The 20354-nt window shown below is 37.7% G+C and overlaps 2 protein-coding genes and 1 non-coding gene across 6 annotated transcripts in view; 1 reads left to right on the top strand and 2 right to left on the bottom strand.

Annotated features, from left to right (window-relative positions):
- Nucleotides 1-426: 426 nt before the first annotated feature.
- PTRH2 (peptidyl-tRNA hydrolase 2) lies at nucleotides 427-8359 on the bottom strand. 2 transcript variants are annotated; one of them, XM_036879900.2, is made up of 2 exons: nucleotides 8203-8359; nucleotides 427-1054 (listed from the first exon to the last, which is right to left on the bottom strand). In XM_036879900.2, the coding sequence occupies exon 2, from the start codon at nucleotides 1052-1054 to the stop codon at nucleotides 515-517; it is 540 nt and encodes a 179-aa protein (XP_036735795.1). In that variant the 5' UTR covers nucleotides 8203-8359; the 3' UTR covers nucleotides 427-514. The 2 variants fall into 2 exon arrangements, with proteins under 2 accessions (XP_036735795.1, XP_036735796.1); XM_036879901.2 differs by having other exon boundaries at nucleotides 427-1082; nucleotides 8203-8342.
- Nucleotides 8360-8460: 101 nt separating this feature from the next.
- Nucleotides 8461-20354, top strand: part of VMP1 (vacuole membrane protein 1) — a 141168-nt gene continuing 129274 nt past the window's right edge. The window contains exon 1 of one of the 3 annotated variants that reach the window (XR_005023644.2): nucleotides 8461-8584. The gene's annotated coding sequence lies outside the window, so the exon portion shown is untranslated. The remainder of the gene's footprint in view (nucleotides 8585-20354) is intronic. The other 2 variants (XM_036879898.2, XM_036879899.2) reach the window with 2 other exon arrangements.
- LOC118909454 (U6 spliceosomal RNA) lies at nucleotides 15452-15555 on the bottom strand. The gene has a single exon (XR_005023656.1). It is a non-coding gene; the product is annotated as a U6 spliceosomal RNA (small nuclear RNA).

Here is a 20354-nt window from a genome sequence, read left to right as displayed (position 1 = left end):
GTGCTATAAAACCTCAACTTTGAGACATAGATCTGGAAGGTTAAATTCTAAACCCACTGTGGGTGGCTATACCATGATCTATTATTAAAGTAGGTTATCAGTCATCCACAAAGTGTTAGCAGGAAACAAACTGCAGATTGCATCCAATGGTAATATCTTGTGCCCCTGATCCTCCACAGGGGCAGCAACAAAGTTGTGGGGAAGAATTTATTAACACACATGGATCTAACCACACGTGGGACATGCCATTACCCCTCTTGTAACTCAATTTTGTCATGATCTGTTTCTCTCATCACTTAAAAAATTTTTGTTTCAGCACCTATCATGTGACCCACCAGGACCATTTAACCTAACTTTTTTTTTAGCCCAAGATAACTGTGCCAAACATGATAGAAGAAATGGATTTTCACATCAAGAATATTTAAATTGGGGGAAGAAATTAATGTTTTATTGTTACAATTTGATAGTTTCAAACAATTGGGGTTGGTGGGACCAGCATCATACAAAATTCCACTTAGTAAAGTTTTAGGTGACCAGTGACTTTGTCAATTAAGTCTGCTGGTCCTGGCCCAATTCCTAGCACAGTTCGAGAGCCTGGTGCAATCTGAGTACGCCCAGCATCTTGGATTAAACTTATAGTCAGTCCCAGCATTTTTGCATGGGTCAGTAATTCAACCAGAGTTTCTTCATCAGGGGCTTTGACCACCACTTTGGGCTGGCCGCAGTATTCCCACTGTTTGAGCAATTCAGGGTTTCTCCTTTGAATTTGTTTGTAGGCAGAAACAGCAGCATGAGAGCACTGGGCAGCCACTTTCCCTTTTCCCATCTTTAAGTCATTTCGAACCACAAGAATCATTTTGTACTCTCCACTCTCTCCCAAGATGCTTGCTTCAGTTCCAGTCTCTGTATCTGTCTTGCTCACTGAGCCTTTGGGGATCATTCCAAAGCGCACATGGAGGCCCCAGCCCAGCCACATGCCACAAGCAACTCCGGCAGCCACGCTGAGTGCACCAGGGTGAGCCAAATATTCCATGACCAAGGATTTGGAGAGCATCTTAAAGGAAATGATAAGTTATCACTACCTAGCAGTGGAAAGTTATATGCTGATCAGATAAAATACCTTGACAGTATATACGCAATAGCATTTTAAAACTATTATGAGGTCAACCAGAAAAAAAACAAAATATATTTTGGCGCTAATGCAGGTACCTTTTTTCCTCCCCTATGTACAAGAAAAGATTCCTGAATACAAGTGAAGCAGTTTAGGTCATAGGTCATTATGAATCTCAATATGAGGAGTATCTCTTGTTCTTGGATACAGCAAAGCTCTGTTGCTCAGCCTTCTCTAAGTCAGCCTTGTAGAGAAAGGAAATGTTCTGTTTTTCCAATATTCCTAAAGTATCTAAAGAAACCAAGAGTAACTGACCCTTCTGGAATATAGTGCATATTTGTGTCTTCATAATGTAGCAGTTCTCAACGGGGATGTACCAACCCCTCAAAGAAGTTCCTGCTTATCACAATGGACCTGGAGTGAGGTGTGCTGCTGACATCTACTAGACCTGAGTATGGAATGCTAGAAGTCTTACAAAGCAAAGACTTGTTCCACTGGTGGTGTTCCTGTAGGTAAAAAACTATTGATCCAGAGAATAGAACCCAACCCTCATGAACACAAAGTATTTTTTCATAGTTTTAACATACACTGTGTTTATCTGAAGTGTAGCTATCATATAAAACATCCTTTATTATGTTAGAAATTCCTGTTATCCCAGCAAAGCTGTTCATGGTATTTGAGTCACCAATAAAATACCTACTATCAGTCTACATCTGAACCTATTGGATTTAAAATGCTTCTATGCACAGGCAACAGCCATCAGTTTCTCCTAGTGGAACAGTACCTAATCACTTACATATTGAAATACATGAGGCCACCTTATTTGTAGTACTTACAAGCTGTACCCTTGGAGTTGTGCAGTGCACCAGCTGACTGGCTGGCATAGGCAGTAGTCCTGGAAGTACATACTGTATTTTATATTTCCTTTTTATTCTCACTTACGTTAAAAGGACATTATAATAATGATTCCGAAATTATATGGTAGGTAGATTGTACAGTATGACCAAATATTTTAAAATGAATATAGTATAGCGCATGTTATACTTTTTAAAAAGTACAACACATTTAAATTCACCTTTTGAAGGGTATATGTCAGTGGCTTTTAATATATCCACAAGGTTATGGAACCATCACCACTAACTCAAGAACATTTTTATTGCCCCAAGTCGCTTTCCATTTGTCCCCCAGCCCTAGGTAATCACTTACCTACTTTGTCTTTGCCTATTCTGGACACTCATATACATCAAACCATACAATATATGGCCTTTTGTTTCAGGCTTCTATCATTTAGCATACTGTTTTCAAAGTTTATTCGTGCTGTAGCATCTATAAGTACTTCACTCCTTTTTATTGGTAATATCCTACTGTATAGATATACTGCATTTTTATGCAGTACCTATTCGTCAGTTGATGGACATTTAGGTTGTTTCCACCTTTTGGCTAACAAAAATACTGCTATGAGTACAAGTGTTTGTGTGGACACATGTCATCTGTGTCTATAATATGTTATGTGGATGTATTTCTCTTGGGCATATACCCAGGAGTTGAACTACTGGGTCATATGGCAACTTTGTAACTTCTGAGGAACTACCAAACTATTTTCTAAAGTGGCTACACCATTTTACATTCATTACTAATGATCTGTTATTAAGAAAAAAGTGTGTCTTGGGTCTGAAAGGGTTGAGAACCACTGCTCTAGTACCTTATTCTACAGTGTCTAATTCAGAAACAAAACAAGAAAAAAAAAGCCTTTGAAATAGATCTTCATGTAAGTCACGGCTGTTTCCAGATCTCAAAGAAAGAGAAAAAGGAGGAGGACAATAAATGACATAAATTGGGCCAATAAACCTTCAATAATTGTTAGAAAACAATGGATTACTCTCAGTGTGTGAAGGAAAAGTAAACAATGTCTATAAATGCATTTGTCTCCAAATTGTAAAAGTATGATATAACATATTACACTGCTGTGCTCATCTTGCTTTTTAAAGTTGGAACTCAGTCAAAGATGCAGTTGATTAAGTGAAACGACCCAATACCCTCAACACTTGAAGCCTCAAAATCAAAGTTTGCCTTCCCTAGAATAAAACGAATATCCCTGAAATCACTACTTAGTGTTCTAAAACCTGTAACTATCTTCACTGCCTTGGAGCCCATTAAAATCCTTTACTATTCAGACACTTTCTGAAACACCCAAAAAACACTGCATTTTACAGTAGTCATGCACCCCTTCTGTTAGTTGCAATCCTTTCTGGAGCTACTTTAGACATGGGAACAGGAAGACTAGGACAATGTGGTGAGGAAAATACTTTCAAAAGACAAGTCAATGGCATTTTGTCTAACACTGTCAGTTAGTTTTAGCAAAAACTAATGGACGTTGTGTGGCAGAAGCTAGTTTGAGATGGGGGTCAAGAAATAGACAAAGTGAAAGGGAGAGAAAGACAAATGTTAAGATGAGTGTATTTATATGTTGAGCATATTTAAATGTCAACTGGATGGAGCTAGAGGAAAGGTAGGTAGATGCTCAAGATATAGAATAATTAACCATGCAAAGAAGTAGGATGGGACTTAAAGTCCTTAGAAGGGACTTGGTCTTGTAAACAAGGGGCATTTTTCTCAATGTGACAGTTTCCTATGCCATCGGTCTGTGGATATGGAGCAGGAAGCTGTTCCTTGGCGGGAGGGAGGCTGTAAAAAGTCAGCTGGAGTTGAGAAGAGGAAGACTGGAAAAAAAATTGCAGCACAACAGCAGGACTGCAGAGGAATGCTGAAAACGTGGTTAAGACTGATAATGGTGATCATACAATGGTACCATACTGACCAGTTGTGATTTTCTCCAGCAATACCTAGCAGCCTGAGAGTAAGGACAAATACAGGAGAAGAGATGAATTCATAAATAGAGGCCAAAAGACTAAAACATCCTAATCACTGCCTCCAAACATACAAACTAATCTGCTACACCTGCTTTCTTCCTTCATCCACCCTATTACCTGGATAGCTGGATGTGTCCAGGTTTTGAATTTTGCTAAAGAGTTAGGGCCAAGACCCATCTTGTAAGGGAACTTAGGGTGAGGGCAAGAAAAGTGAAATGATAGCCCATGAAATCCATATTCTTAGAAAGTGATTTAAGGCCAGGAAGGTGATAGAGAAGGCCATTAAAGAACAGATACGATGGAGTAAGCTGGGAATGCAGGGGGCTGAGATGCCTGGAGTTTTGATTTTGGAAACTGACATGATAAAGTGATACAAAGTCTAGAGTATACTCACAGGAATAGGTACCTGCAGTATAGTCAGAAATATCACTAGGATCATCTGCCTTCTCAGTTCTTTTATTTTTATGATATATTCTCTTCCTTCCACAAACACTGACTGGTCCTGCTGTAGGGCCTAAGGGACACAGGAGTGCACAAAGCAGAAGTCCCTTCTCTCACAGAGCTTACACTCCAGTAGTGGTTTGAAGGTGGCCCAATCCTAATTTTGCATTTCCTTCATTTTATTAAAATAAATCTTAATGTTTTCATAGCTCAGTTTCAATGATACTTTGAATGTATTTTGTCACCTGATCCACATAACAGTGAGAAGTTAACACTTTCTATATTGAAATGAAAAGTTTGAGGCCAAGATAAATTAAGTAAAAAAACACAAATGTTTGCTGGCTTCCTATGTGCCAGACACATACTTTGTTAGGCTGAGAATATAGTGATGAACAATACAGGCCATTGCCAGTTGTTCATGGGTGAGTGGAGGACACAAATAATTACGAGGGTGCGGTAAATTTATGAAAAGGTTTTACGAGAGTACAGAAGCTCAGCTTAGGAGGTTAGGGAGGGCCTCCTTGAGGAATGATATTTAAATTCAACAAAGAATGAGTAAAATGATAGGAGGAAAGATGGTTTCCAGGCAGAAAGAACACCAAGTATGAAAGCCAGAGGAGAGAAATATGGTAATGTGTAATGACCCACGAGGTCCAGATAGATGAAAGATGGAGGGGAAGAGTGGCAGAGAATAAAGGAAGAAAGAAGGGCAGGTGCCAGTCACAGGAAGCCTTATAAGCCATGTTAAGGAGTTTGGAATTTATCCCAAGAACAATGGGAAGCTGCTGCAGGGAAATTATTTTTGTTTTCTAAAACATCACCTGGGGCTTCAGTGTAAAGAATGAATTATAAGTTTGCTAGAATAGATACAGGGAATCAGTTAGGAGGCTGCTACTATAATGCAATGATAGTAATAGTTAATAATTGTTAAGTATTTTGCTATATATTACACACTAGCTAAATATTTACATGAATTGTCCCCTTTAATGCTCCCAACAGTCCTTTAAGGTAAATACATAATTATTATCCTCATTTTTCAGAGGTGGAAATCAACGTACATAGAATATAAGTAGCTTGTCCAAGTTCATACAGCTATTAAGTGGTAGTCTGATTCCAGAATACTCTATTTGGCCTTTCCCAATAGTCTAGAGGAGATGGCTGTCACTCAGACAAGCGTAAAGGCAATGCGAAAGGAAAGATGTGGCCAAGGCACAACTGTATAATGTGGTGGCTCACTGAAAATCTGGTGATAAAAGAAAGGGGAAGAAAGTAGTTTAGAATGACACCTATATCTGAACAAATGGAGAACAGAGGTACTATTTACTGATGAGAATTCTGATGAAATAGCAGGTCTGAAAGTAGAAGATACTGAAATCAGTTTCAGAGATATTCGATTTCTTTTACTAAAAAGCATCCTGATTAGAGATGTCCAGCCAAAAAGAAAAAGGATATATTATTTTAGAGGTCAGAAGACAAGGCTAGACTAGAAATACAGATTTAAGAGATCTATATGTTTAAGAAACATAACTAGGTTACTGAAGTGATGAAAGTGGATGAGGCTACTGGGGAAAGTATAGCGTCATAAAACAGAATCCTGAGGAAACTAACATTTAGGGACCACAGAATAGTGACATGGAGTGGCTAGAGGTAAGAGGGTGATATATGGCAAGCTGTCAGCACAGCACCTAGTTTCAGTCCTCTCTAACTGGTGGGCCAAACATGGTGACAGGACTGTACTGACAGTGCTTTATGCTTCTCCACTGGCTACTGCCCATTGGCCTTTTCCAACCAAAAAAATAAACCTTTCCAAAATCCTCTTTGACTCTTAAACCAATACCTCACTTTCCTCTTCCCTTTACCTCTGAACTTCAATTACCTGCCCCCCTTCCCTACTCAACTGAAATTGCTAAGGAATCAGACACTTGTTCATTGGCAAATGTAGTTCCCTCCTTTTAGGACTCAACTTGACTTTTCTGCACCACTCACTGATAACTTTTCTTTAAACTTTCCTTCTTTGAATTCTTCAACTTTCACCCCACTATCATCCTACCTTTTTAATAGCTTTTTTCCAGTCTCCTCCTCTGGCTCTGTCTGCTGCTGTTTGCCCTGATGTATGTTTTACCCAAACTTATACATTCAGCCCTCTTTCCAGTCTATACAAACACTGTCCAATATAGCAGCCATTTGCCAAATGTAGTTAAACTTATAATAAAACTAAATCAAAATTCAGCTCTTCAGTTTGCACTTAGCCACATTTCAAGCACTCAGAAGCTCTACAACTTAAAAATGGCTAGTGGCTATTCTATCAGATGGCAAGATACAGAACGTTCATATGATGGCAGAAAGTTCTACTGGACAATCAAGATTGTCCCAATCAATTAAACAATATTTACTGAGAACCGATTGTGCATCAGGCACTGTTCTGCATCCTGGCACTGAACAAAACCATGTCCCACTCTTCATGGAGCTAACATTCTAATAGGAGGAGACAGACAATAGTTTGTCAGATGAACAATCTCATTTATTCCCCAAACATCATGTGCTGAAGACTCCTAAAGCCTTTCCTGGGCTCCAAACTTGAAACTTCAGCTTCTGCTAGATTTCACCACTTAAATGTCTATGAACTACTCTAAACTGTGTCCTAAACTGAGCTCAGTACCCTGCTTTCCCTCTCAAACTCACTTCCTTTTTCTGTATTCTTGATTTCTGAGTAACCCTGGACTTTCCCTCCCGTCCTAGCACATTCAGTCACCAAGCCTTGTTGAATTCATATGTCTTAAACCTATCTCCTTATATCTACTACCAATGCCCTAATTATATCTCTTGGCCAAAAACCTCCAAAACTAGCTTCTCTACTGCAAATCTTTTCACATTTGCTTCACTTGTGCCCTAGTTCCTCCTGGTCCATCTACCGTTATAATTATACTTCCAAAACACAAACGTAATCCCTACTCAAAAATGAGTAACAGAAATGAGTAAACACCTAGAGAATAAAACATAAATCCTTAGCACAAATTCAAAGCATTACACAATTTGGCTACAACCTATTTTATCCTCCCAACCTACTCTCCTGCTCCGCTGTACTATCCACCACACCAAATTACCAGGTGCTTACAAGCAGTAATCTCTCCCCGAAATTATTTTGTTTTTCTCCACTTAAACACACAAATACAAACAAAAACATCCTCTTCACCTGTCTCTGAAGTCTTTGCCATCCCTTAATCTTAATTGCTTACTCTTCAGAGCTGCTGTAAGAAGCACTTACACACAACTACTGGAGATCATCTTCTCAGCGTCTAGTACAGTGCCTGGGGCATAACGTTAGAGGCTCAAATGCCTCTCTAGACATCATGTTTGTGTAATACAGAGGGACAAAAATTTCGATCATATTCTTAGAAACCTTTTCTTTCCTCGTAGGACTCAACAACTTGGTATGCTGTGGGTATTCAATAAATACTCAGCGGGGTGTGAGTCCTGCTCGGTGTTTTCTTATAGCAGGAGCGAGCGCACCGACGCTGCCCGAATGGAGGCTTTGCCTGGCAACTACATATTCTGGGTCCTTTCCCCTCGAGCAGCTTGGTGCCTTCTTCCAAAGGACGACTGGCAGAACATGGAGTGACCCTAGCGACCACTGGACGGAAGACAGTTTACGAAAAAGATAATAGAGTTGGAAGGCAGGGGAGGCGGTTAAGAGTGGAATGAGATGGGAAGAAATACTCCAAATGTAGAGAGAATGGAGACTGGCACCCCCCTCCTCTGCCCTGTGAGAGACCGACTTACCTAGAGCACCTCTCCACCGCCTCCCTTGCTCCTCCGCTTCTCTCCTGGGTAGTGAGCACGCTTGTAGCGCTTGAGTTACCTCTTCCGGGCTTCCTTGACAACAATTTCCGGACCAAGAACCACTGAGAAAACAGTCGTCTTTCTTCTTGCCCCGCCTACAGGTCCGGAATCGGGACTCGATCCGAAATACCGCGATGCTCAGCTCGGGTCGCTGAAAGGAGGAGGAACGTTTCTCTTTTGGAGGCGGTCTCCCGGGGGTAAGCGGACCGGAAGTGACGCTAGTGAGTTCCGGTTGGCCGGAGCTCCGCGGCGGGTGTGAGAGACGGTCAGGAGCCGCTTCAAGGATCCTGAGATCCGGAGAAGCCGGGGTCAGATCGGGTAGGTAAGTAAGCGCGGGGAATTGGGGACGGAAACCAGAGACCATCCTCAGAGCTTGGCTCCTTCTGGATCTCTCCTGCTCAGACCGTGCAAATCTGGGGCGCTGTGATTTCGACTTGAAGCACTGTTTTAGGGCTCTGTTGACTCTGGATGTCTCACTCTGGCGACAGTCATTATTATTTGGGACACCTTCCCATGGTTGGCCACCGGTTAATTGAACCCGTACTCTGGACTCCCAACCATTTGCTCTCATCGCCGCAGACTTGGAAGCCCTCCTAAGCTTCTAGCAGTATCCCTCTCCCTTCACTTCCTCCCCGGATGCCGAGGACCTTAGAGTAATGCAGGTCTTCCCTGCTGATGACCAAGCTGTTTCTTAGGATCTGTCAGTTTGGGTTCTTGCCCTCCCCAACGACTTGCGCGTGATGCTAATGAATAAGCTTCTAAACAAAATATAGGCGTGCAAGTGCCAGCTAAAGCGTTGGTGGCCAACACTCCGAATGAAGCCTTTGGTGCGTAGATGTCTTGTAGAGGACCTTCACTATCTCCCACTATTTCCTCGAAGAACAAGGTTCTCTGCCTTTTCTAAACCCCTGATCCTTCCCCCTGTATTACGTTACAGGGAAGGTACTTAAAGTGAAACATGAAGGTCGGCTTAACTCTAAAATTCCAAGAAGCTATATGTGGCTCTCTGGCACACTGCTAGGATTACTTATTACCTCCAGCAGGTTTTACTATTATCTTTTGTTGACCTGCAAATCTGTGCAAAAATTTCATAATATGTAGACTCTGGATTTACCTATCTTGGAACAAAGCTCCTTTCCTAACTTTAACTTTCAGTTCTCCTTTGGAGCTTGTCAGAAACTTTGTAGACACGTTGCACTGAATCCTTTGGAAAAACTTGTACAAGTACTTCCAGTATTGTAATGATGGAGAATTTAATATTCTAACTACTACCTCTTAATTGTATTCTATCATCAGCTCTGATTTAGTTGTGTGTTCTTAGCATGAATGGTGATAGTAAGAAACTACTATGTACAAGGCAACATTTTATGCATTCTAGATTATGTTTGAAAAGAGAGATGGTGGTACCCAGATAAATGTAGCCAATCTGTGTAAGTGTGAAATGACTTTATAGGAGAAATCTTTTCTATTTTACTGCTTTGCTTTTATTACTTTAAAATAACGATTTTCCCCCCCATTTCCTACTTGATTAATAGAGTTTAATTCCTGTGGCCGACGTTCCAGAACAACCAAGTTTGTCAGTCTGTTAGCAGTTTACTTTTAGCTGCTGTAGTCCGATTGTTGTTTAGTTTATATACTGTTCTTACTTTTGAGTTAGAAAAATTTTCATACTTGTCTCTGATACAAGGTGACAAGGTTTTTGAGATACGAAATTGCACAAATTAGGTGTTATCATTAGTGTTTACATCTGGTAAATTTGCTTATTGACTTTAAACTACCAAACCTGATCTTACATTCTTTTTGTTCAGTTCAGTTATCCAGGGACTGATTATCCAAATTTTCTCAATTTTCCAACTTCTTCTGGCCTCTGGCTTGAATTTCCACTCTAGGATTTTGAAGATTTAAGTCAGGCGACCTGGATTGAAGTCTGAGCTCCAATACTTTTTTGAGTGAAGATTGGTAGATTACCCAGTTCTCTGATCTAGTCTGGGTTGTGTTAGGAAAAGTACTACTCTACTTCATAGGAGGGCCGCAGTAATTGATATAGTGAATGTGAAATCACTGTAGAAATCAAAAGTTGGTGATTTGTCATTTTACTCCGACAACCGGAAATGTATCAGTGCAGAACACTTTTACTTTGCATCATTTCAAAATGTGATGTTTTATATGGTGTTATTTATCTGAAAGTATTATCACACACTTCTCTGAAATGATCTTTGTCCTACTTTTGAACTCAATAAAAGCTAGCCAAGAATAGTTTGAAACTGTGATCCACTGAATTAGTCACCTTGGTTAATAAGTAGGTGACTGGAGAATGAGCATAGTTCTGCATTTGGGAGTTTAAATATAAACTTTCTTGTTCATCATGTATTGTCACTTAAGAATTTCCAAGTGCAGAAGAAACTGAAATTTTTTGGTGCTCACATAGTTAACTAAAGGTTAGAAGTAGTCTTACTTAAGTATGAAACTATCATTTCAGTGAAACCTACTGAATGCAGTATTTAAAAGCACAAGCAACCTCTGTGAACATATTCTTTGTTAGATTCTTCTCATTTAACAGAGGAGAAGATTGGGGTCCAAGAACAATTAGTAATTGGCTTGTTCCAGGTCATATGGCTTAGGTTGTGGCAGAATCTGAACTGGAAATGAGGTCCCAAGTGTTCTTTCTGTTCTGCTAAGGTTGTCTCCACACATCTTTATATGATTTGGTAGTATTTCCTGATTTACATGAAAACCAGGTCTTATTTTATTAAAGGGATCTATATGTGTGTGTACATTTTTTTTCCCATTTTAGCTGATTCAGTCTTGCAAATTCTAGGAAAACAAAAACACTGTGCTTGGCAAGATTTGCATTGGAATGAAATAAGGGAGGAAAAAAGACTTAGTTCTGTTCTTCAGAACAGTTATTCTGAGTTCATTCTTCATTGCTATCAGGTATCGAGGTATCTTCTTTCTAGCAAGTGGAACACAGGATCTTTGTAACACGTGTCTTTATTGAGTGAATGTTGCTAATGAGTAGGAGGAAGCTTTATTTCTTTGCTTCTGCTAACAAAATTTCCCCAAACTGATGGCAATTTTAATATTCTATTATGATATCTATTAGTCTATACAGTCATTTCTCTAATTATTTCATTTCAGGTAAAAGCCACTGCACAATAGTTCATTCTTTCTCTTGTTGGAAATTCTCTTGCAGCCATTGATTTCACAAAACCTATTTAGTCTCCCCTTTCTTGGAGATTATAGTACCAGGTACTTACTATCACAGCTGTTTTGCCCAAGTGCTTTTTGTTGGTGTTTCTTCTGTATGGAAGTAAACTCTAGATTAGAGAATCCTGACTAGCCTCAGAAATAAACTGAATGAATAGACTATTAACTTGTTTGTTTATGTGTTAGTTGAGAATCTGCTTTCACAAAGACTTACAAATATATATTAAAAAAATTTTTTTTGGTATCATTAATCTACAATTACATGAAGAACATTGTTTACTAGACTCCCCCCATCACCAAGTCCCCCCCACATACCCCATTACAGTCACTGTCCATCAGCATAGTAAGATGCCATAGAATCACTACTTGTCTTCTCTGTGTTGAACAGCCCTCCCCGTGCCCTCCCACCCCCTACATTATGTGTACTAATTGTAATGCCCCTTTTTCCCCCTTGTCCCTCCCGTCCCACCCATCTTTCCCAGTCCCTTTCCCTTTGGTAACTGTTAGTCCATTCTTGGGTTCTGTGATTCTGCTGCTATTTTGTTCCTTCAGTTTTTTTCTTTGTTCTTATACTCCACAGATGAGTGAAATCATTTGATACTTGTCTCTCTCCGCCTGGCTTATTTCACTGAGCATAATACCCTCTAGGTCCATCCATGTTGTTGCAAATGGTAGGATTTGTTTTCTTCTTATGGCTGAATAGTATTCCATTATGTGTATGTACCACATCTTCTTTATCCATTCATCTACTGATGGACACTTAGGTTGTTTCCATTTCTTGGCTATTGTAAATAGTGCTGCGATAAACATAGGGGTGCATCTGTCTTTTTCAAACTGGGCTGCTGCATTCTTAGGGTAAGTTCCTAGAAGTGGAATTCCTGGGGCAAATGGTATTTCTATTTTGAGCTTTTTGAGGAACCTCCATACTGCTTTCCACAAGGGTTGAACTAATTTACATTCCCACCAGCAGTGTAGGAGGGTTCTCATTTCTCCACAACCTCACCAACATTTGTTGTTGTTTGTCTTTTGGATGGTGGCAATCCTTATTTGTGTGAGGTGATATCTCATTGTGGTTTTAGTTTGCATTTCTCTGATGATTAGCAATGTGGAGCATCTTTTCATGTGAAAGACTTGCAGATGTTCTGTTAAAGAGCATATTGCTTGAAGAAACTATTTTGTTTGGTAAAGCAACTTTGTATAGAGTGTGCCAAACTAATATGTATTATGTAAACCTTAGGTAAAGCTCATTTAAAAAATGAGATACTTTTCTGTGTCAGATACAAGATGATTCTTAAAACTGAAGGCATTTTTTAATTAAGCAAGGACAACTGATTGAGTAATTCTATCCTTCCTGGTCTAAATATAATTGCTAAAGAGTTTGTTAGTATTTTGGAAATCCAAAACTACTTTTCAGTAGTTCATTGTGATGTTTTCTCTTGTTCTTGTAGTTCTTTATTAATAATAACGTTGGTCTTTGGATTTTTCTGGAAGGAGTAGGTGGCTAGTGTTAAGAGCCAGGGCTAAGAAACTAGATTGCCTTGTTCAAATTCCAGCTCTACTACTGTGCAATCCTTGGGCCAGTTACTTAACCTCTTTCTATCTCAGTTTCCTCCTAGACAATGAAGTCAGTATGTTTATTGTTAAGGCTAAAATAATAGATTTAAGTAAAGCATTTAAAACAATGCCTGGCATAGTTAACCATGACTGTTGTCATCATTAGCATCACATGGCCTACTGAGCAGCTGGCTAAGAACTCTCCCAACTGTCTTTTGAAAGCCTGTTTTTATGTTGCTTCTTAGGTGATCATTGTTTGCTCATTATTAATGAAAGTTCAGTAAATAAATATGTATATATATTTCATTTCATGAATATTTTACAACATTTGTGAGATTCTTAACCAATTGTAGGTCATTCTCTCAACCTTTTTAGTATTGTTAACTGTTTACGTTATCTGTGTAAGCTGTAACACAGATATTGAGAAATGAAATTTGGGAATTTAATGTTAATGATATCTTCTGGCACTTTCTTTGCATGGGAGGATCACTTTGCAATGATACATTCATTCATCCAGTGAACAAACATCTTGTGTCCTAGGCCTTTTACCAGATATTGGGGAAAACTGTGGGAAACAAAGACAAATGTATTTTAGTTTGGGAACCTGATAGAGAAAAAAAAAATACATAAATGAAAAAATAAACACAGTACAATAAATGTTATGATGGAAACAAGAGTCTGAGAGAGAGTTAATATGGATATGTGCCTGTTTAAGATTCTAACACAGTATACCTGGAATATAGCGACATGAGATGAGGTAGAAAACAACTTAATGGTCCAGGTTCTGTACAGTTTAGCAGACCATGAAAATGATTTTGGATTTGATTTTGAGTTCAATAAGAAGTTGTTCAACAGTTTGAAGTAAGGTAGTAATGTGGTTTTTAAGTTCACTTTTATAAAAACAAAGCAAACTGAAGGAACAAAATAGTAGCTGACTCACAGACTCTGAGAAGGGGCTAGTAGTTACCAAAGGGGAGGGGTTGGGGAGAATGGGTAGGGAGGGAGGAAGAAGGGGATTAAGGGGCACTGTAATTCATAATCAAAATATAGGTAGGTCATCATGGGGAAAACAGTACAGCACGGAAAAGACAAGTAGTGACTCTTTAGCATCTTACTGTGCTGATAGACAGTGACTGCAATGCAGGGGTGAGGACTTGATAATATGGGTGAATATTGAAACCACAGTATTGTTCATGTGAAACCTTCATAAGATTGTATACCAATGATACTTTAATTTAAAAAAAAGTTCACTCTTGCTCATATGTGAAGGATGACTTGAAGGAGACAAGAATAGAAATGGAGAGAGAAGTTAGGAGCTCATTGCTGTAGTCCAAGTGAGAGGTGACGTGGACCAGAGTGGTGGCAGAACAGAGGGGAGTGGGTGGATACTAAATATACTTGGAAGAGGACTGGTTCCTGGATTGGATATGAGGAATAAGGAAATGAGGAGACTCAAGGATGACTGTGCTTCTGGATTTAGTAACTGGGTAGATTGCTGTGCCAAGTACTGAGAGAGGGAAGGTTTGGGGCGGCCCAGGTTTATTACAAGGTAGGGATGGGGGAAAAAAGGGCATGTAAATTTGAGGTGCTTAGGAATCACCCAAGTGGTGCTATTAGGTATATAATATATAAATATCTAGGTCAGGACCAGAATTCAAATTCAGGCTAGTATTTTAAACCGGAACCTAGAAGTCACTTGGGGAGGCGAGGAAGAAGAGAGGTCCCAGGTCAGGTATAAGAGAGCAAAGTTGACTAAGGAGTATTTGAAGAAACAATGATCAGATACACAAAACTTTTAAGTAAATGTGGACACATCTAGCAGGAAGATTAATAGATGAGGGGCAGAAAAGAGCAAGATTTTTCACTTTATATATATATATCTATATATCTATCTATATATATATATATATATATTTTAAAGCATGTGAAAGTTTTTACTTGAATAGGTAAATTCTGAATTCTGAGTAGAATTCTTTTAAGACCTAGCCATCTCTGTCAGATGCTGCCCTGTGATCTAGATAAGGACACAATAAAGTCAGTAAAGTTGAATAGATTGATCTAATTAGCCACTTCTTCCCTCATTGTTGAGTCTGGTTCCTTCCTGAGACTTTCAGGTCTCCACATTCTGAAAAGCATTTAATCAAGAGAATGTACAAGGTTCTTCTTTTATAAGTTTTTAAGATGTATTTATAGAAGATTTAGTACTGCTTCTATGGGATGGAAGAATTTTCTTTGATTTTTATTCATCATAGATATATCTCTAGGAACTCTGTATCTGCAAAACTCTTATTTTCAGAAATTAAAATATGTGAATTTATCAGTAACCTTAATAACTATTGGCTTGTGAAACAAGCCAGATATACTCCCACCTCAAAGTCTTTGCACGTCTTTTTCTCTTCCCCTGCAGGGCTCTTCTGCATTTTTTTTTAAAAATATGGAATGCTTCATGAATTTGCATATCATCCTTGTGCAGGGGCCATGCTAATCTCTGTATCATTCCAGTTTTAGTATATGTGCTGCTGAAGTGAGTACCTCTTCTGCGTATTTTTTCATGGCCTTTTCTAATGTCAAATTCTCAGAGAAAGCTTCTTTATCTACCCTGTTAAAAAGTGCAGACAATGATATTGGAGGAATAGAAATAATTTATTTTAGTATAAGTAAGGGGCACACAGCTGTAGGGTATTTGTGAGCATAACTCAGAGCATCAAATCCAGGAATTTCCTAGTAAAAGTACTTGATTCTTCTAGTGTCTCATTGCCTTCTGAATCGTCCACAGGCAATGCTGGTAACTGTGCTCCTGTGCTGGCCTAATCTGTATCAACTTTTCAAACTTAACCTCAGCTTTCTCCAAATGTTACACATTTTTCTGGTGAACTTTAAATACTAACAAAAAAATTGCACATAAACACATACATGTGCACACAAACCAAATTTCTTTATTTTTCACTGTAGCCCTTATCATTGTCTGATAGATGTTTTCATTTTTGTCTGTTCACTCTTGTGCCACTAGCATCTCAAAATATGCCTGGAACATAGTATGTACTTTGTAAATATTTGTTAGATGAGTACATGAAAAAGTCATTTTCACTCCTGTATGATACCTCACTGGGTAACTATACCTGTTTACTTGCTCTCCTAAAAGTGGACATTTGAGTTGTTTATAACTTCTGCTGTTAAGACCAGTGTTGCTAAATATATTGCACATACCAGCTCCTCATGTGTGCAAGAGGCTGTATTCCTAGATATAGAATTGCATAGCATATGCCAATATTCAGCTTGACAAGCTATTTCCCAGACTTTGCTATTGTCATCTTTCCTAATTTTTAAGACACAAGAATGGTGTGGTGGATTATAAAATTGAGTGTTGGGTTGAAGAATGGTCACAAATTCTTCCCATCACTGTGTGCATATCCTTTGCAATATGATTTTACTTCTAAAGTCTGGTACTCCTCCCCTTGACTCTGTATGTGGTTCTGTGGCTTGCTTTCGCCGTGGGAACATTAGCAAGTGTGACACAAGCAAGAAGGTTGAGAAACACTTGCACATTGGGACCTGTCTTCTCTTACTCCTCTCTGGAGCCTTGAGCCTACCATGTGAAAAAAGCCCAGGCTAACCTACTGGGACATAACGGACCACGTGGAGCAAAAGGTAAGGGATCCCAACTGCAAGCTGCCTAACTCAAGAGCCAAGCTAGTCCAGACCAGAACTGCCCAACCTAACTTAGAGAATCATGAGAAATATTAAATGATTTTTTAAATCACTAAGTTTTGGGGCTAAATTGTTACACAGCAGAACATAATGGATACAAATGGTATCTCATAATCTTGATTAAATTTCCTGATTGTCAGTGAGGTGAAGTAGATAACCTTCATTATTGGCCATACATACTTAATCTGCTGTGAAATATCTCTTTGTTTATTTTGCTTCTTTTAGTTTTGTGGGGTTGTCTTTTAGTATTTTAAATTCTTTATTTTTGGGGTTATTTGTCTTTTAGTATTTTAAATTCTATTTTTAGGGCTTACTAGACCTTTTCAGTTACGTGTTTCTCTGATTTATTTTTCATTTAAGATATCTTGTGATGGATTTAAGTTTTAATTTCAATGCTGTCCAATTTATCAGTCTTTTCCTTTGTGGATAACTCTTTCATATACCTTAAGAAATCCTTCCCTACCCCAAGGCAGAAAGGTATTTATGTTTTCCTCTAAAAGTCTCCCTTTTTGACCTTTAACTCTTTAATCCATTTGGAATTAAATTTTGTGCATGGTTCAAAGTAGGGATCCAAATTTTCTTATATAGATAACCTATTTGAATAGTCTTTCCTTTCCCCACTGATCTGTCTTGCCCTCTGTGTCAGACAGAGCATATACAAGAATCTTTTGAAGGCTGTCTTCTCTGTTTCTCTATCTCCATACCTAAATAATACATTCATTATTTATTCCTATTACATACAAACAACATACACACAGAAAGAGAGAGAGAGAGAGAGAGATCTGGATATAAGTACTTTGGTCTATATATTTTCACATTCTTTGGCTTACCTTTTTGGTTTTCTTAGCAATGTGTTTCAAAGAGCAAAAGTTTTTAAACTTGACAAGAGTTTAAGATTTTTTCAGTTTATCAATTTTCTGCTTATAAATTTCTTCTTTTACAGTTAATGCTTTTTAAGTCATAAGAAACATTTGTCTACCCCAGTATTGCAAACATTTCCTCCTGTTGCTTTTTTTTTCCTAGAAGATTTATATCTTTAGTTCTTATATTTAGATCTATGATGCATTTCAAATCAGTTGTTGTATTTGAGAGAGAAGGATCAATGTTCATTTTATCATAAAGAATATTCAGTTATTCTGGTACCATTAGTTGAAGACTTACTGTTGAATTGCCTTGTACCTATGTTGAAAGATTAATTGACTTTATGTATGTGGGTCTATTCCTGTATTCTCTATTCTGTTACATTGATCTGTGTCATCCGTTTTTTTGCCAAAACCACACTGTCATGATTACTGTAGTGATAATGAGTCCTAAAATCCATTAGTGCAAGTCTTCTAACTTTGTTTAAAGGAAATTGCCATAGTAACAATATTCATCTTCAAATAACATGGTATAATTCCCCCTTTATTTATTTAGGCCCCCTGTAATTTCTTTTTTCGTTTTAGAATAGTTCTTATACATATTTTGTTAAACTTAGCACTGAGTATTTCATATTTCCAGTTGCTATTGTAAATGAAAGTTTTTAAAGTTTAATTTTCTGGTTACTTATTCCAAGTATATAACAGAAAGAGTATAGGTTTTGACTTTTTATCCTATGACCTTGCTAAATTCACTTAATTAGTTCTAGTAGTTCTGAGCATTTTTTCCATTTTTTTCTTATTTTGACACGAGTTATTTAGAACTGTATGCATACACTTCTGAATATGTACAGATTTTATATTTTTGTTATTGAAGTTTGACATAATTTCTGGGTTATCAGAGAATGTGGTCTGTGATGCCCGTTCTTTGGAATTTGTTGAGATTTAAGTTTTGACTTAATCATGGAAAGTAGGTTATGAAAAAGTCTGTATTCTCTAATTGTCAGGTGCTGAATCATATACATATCCTCCCTATGTTTTATTTCTTAATTGTATTGTTAAAATCTTCTATCTCTGTTGAATGTTCTGTTTACATGAAAAATCAGTAACTAGCAGTTGTTTTTCAGTGTCCTAATATGATTTTGAATTTATCCATTTCTCTGTGTATTTTTATCAATTTTTATGTTGTAAATTTTGATTCTATATTCTGTTAGGTGCATTCAAATTTAAAATTGTTGTATCTTCCTGATGAGTTGAACCTTTTATCATTATGTTCTCAGTCCCTAATAATGACTTTTCTCTTTTGTCTTATTTTCACCTTTTCTGTGTCCTTATAAAAAAGTACAGATTTTTAAAAAATACAATTTGTGATCTGTTTTTTAAAGTAATGAGTTTAATCTGTTTATGTTTATTTTGATCATTGACATATTTGGATTTGTTTCTGTCAAGTATTATTTTGATGCTTTCCAGCTTTACAATATGTAGCTCTAATCGTTCTTTTTTATTTATATGCTATTGTCCAAATTTCAGTTCTTTTTAAAATTATTGCCACAGACACTTTTATTATTTTATATGATAATTGTTTTTATTTACCTTTATATATACCATTTTACTTTCCTACATTTTTTATACCTCAGCCAATTTGGGGGGGACTATTGCTTTCTTCTTATAGAATATTCTGTAGAAATTTCTTTTTTAAGCAGGTCTGGTGGTAAACTCACTCATTTGTTGCTTACTATTAATATCTTGTTGGGCACGCAATTCTAGACTAGGTATTTTATCTCAAAACTCTAATATAGCATTCCACGTGTTTTTTGATATTGATAATGATGCTTTCATTCTAACTGTTCTTCCATTTTCAGCAATCTGTCCTTTTTTACTTCTTTCAAAATCAAGATCTCAGCTTTAGTGCTCTGTAGTTTGAGTGTAGTGTTTTTCTATAGGATTTTTTGGTTCTCCTTGGCATATATTGTACTTCCTAGATTAATGGACTCATTTCTGGAAAAATTAGGCCTTTATCTTCCCAATTGCGGACAATTTTAGGCCTTTATGTTTTTGAATTTACATATTTTCCTTCTATCCTTCTGGGATTCCAATTAAACAGATGGTAGACCTTCTCATTCTATTCTTTGTGTCTCTTATTTGCTTATGTTTTCCATCTTTTTTCTGCTTCATTCTTAATGAATACCTTGGATACCTAATCTGGTTCATATGTGTCTAATCTGCTGTTTAATTTATCCATTGACTTTTAATTTCAACAACAGTTGTATCTTTTATTTCTAGAAGTTCCATTTGCTTTTCTTTCCTTCAAATCTATTTAATTGCAGTAGTTTTTATTGTGTGCTTATCTTTGTATTGTATCCTTTGTAAATATTTTATACATAGCTATTGTAGAATATAGTTACTCTCACCTGAATGTCTGCTGTTTCTCTTGTCCTGAAGGGGTCGGGGATGAAGGGGAGGGTCTATATTCATAATAGCTGGTTTTCTGGTACCTTTCTGAGTTTATGGATTGATCTTATTCTGTGGAAGTCCAGTGAACTTAATTTACAAAGAGGGTTTGCATCTAACTTCTGCTTAGAGCTAAAAAGGCGTCTCTGATTTGGGACTGCATCAGTGACCCTTGTGGGTGGAGGGGAGGAAAATTTCTCTTTCCTCTTTGGGTCTCTGGCTGGGCCTACGAAAACTGATATAAGACAGATTAGGGAGGGGCGGAAGATGGCGGCGTGAGTAGAGCAGCGGAAATCTCCTCCCAAAACCACATAT

The sequence above is a fragment of the Manis pentadactyla genome, chromosome 4 (genome assembly GCF_030020395.1).
Source record: "Manis pentadactyla isolate mManPen7 chromosome 4, mManPen7.hap1, whole genome shotgun sequence".
NCBI classification, from domain to species: Eukaryota; Metazoa; Chordata; class Mammalia; order Pholidota; family Manidae; genus Manis; species Manis pentadactyla.
This window is presented reverse-complemented; position numbering and strand designations above follow the sequence as displayed.

Excerpts from the sequence above, each read along its gene's own strand:
- PTRH2 (XM_036879900.2), bottom strand. The coding sequence starts at position 1,054 with ATGCTCTCCAAATCCTTGGTCATGGAATATTTGGCTCACCCTGGTGCA.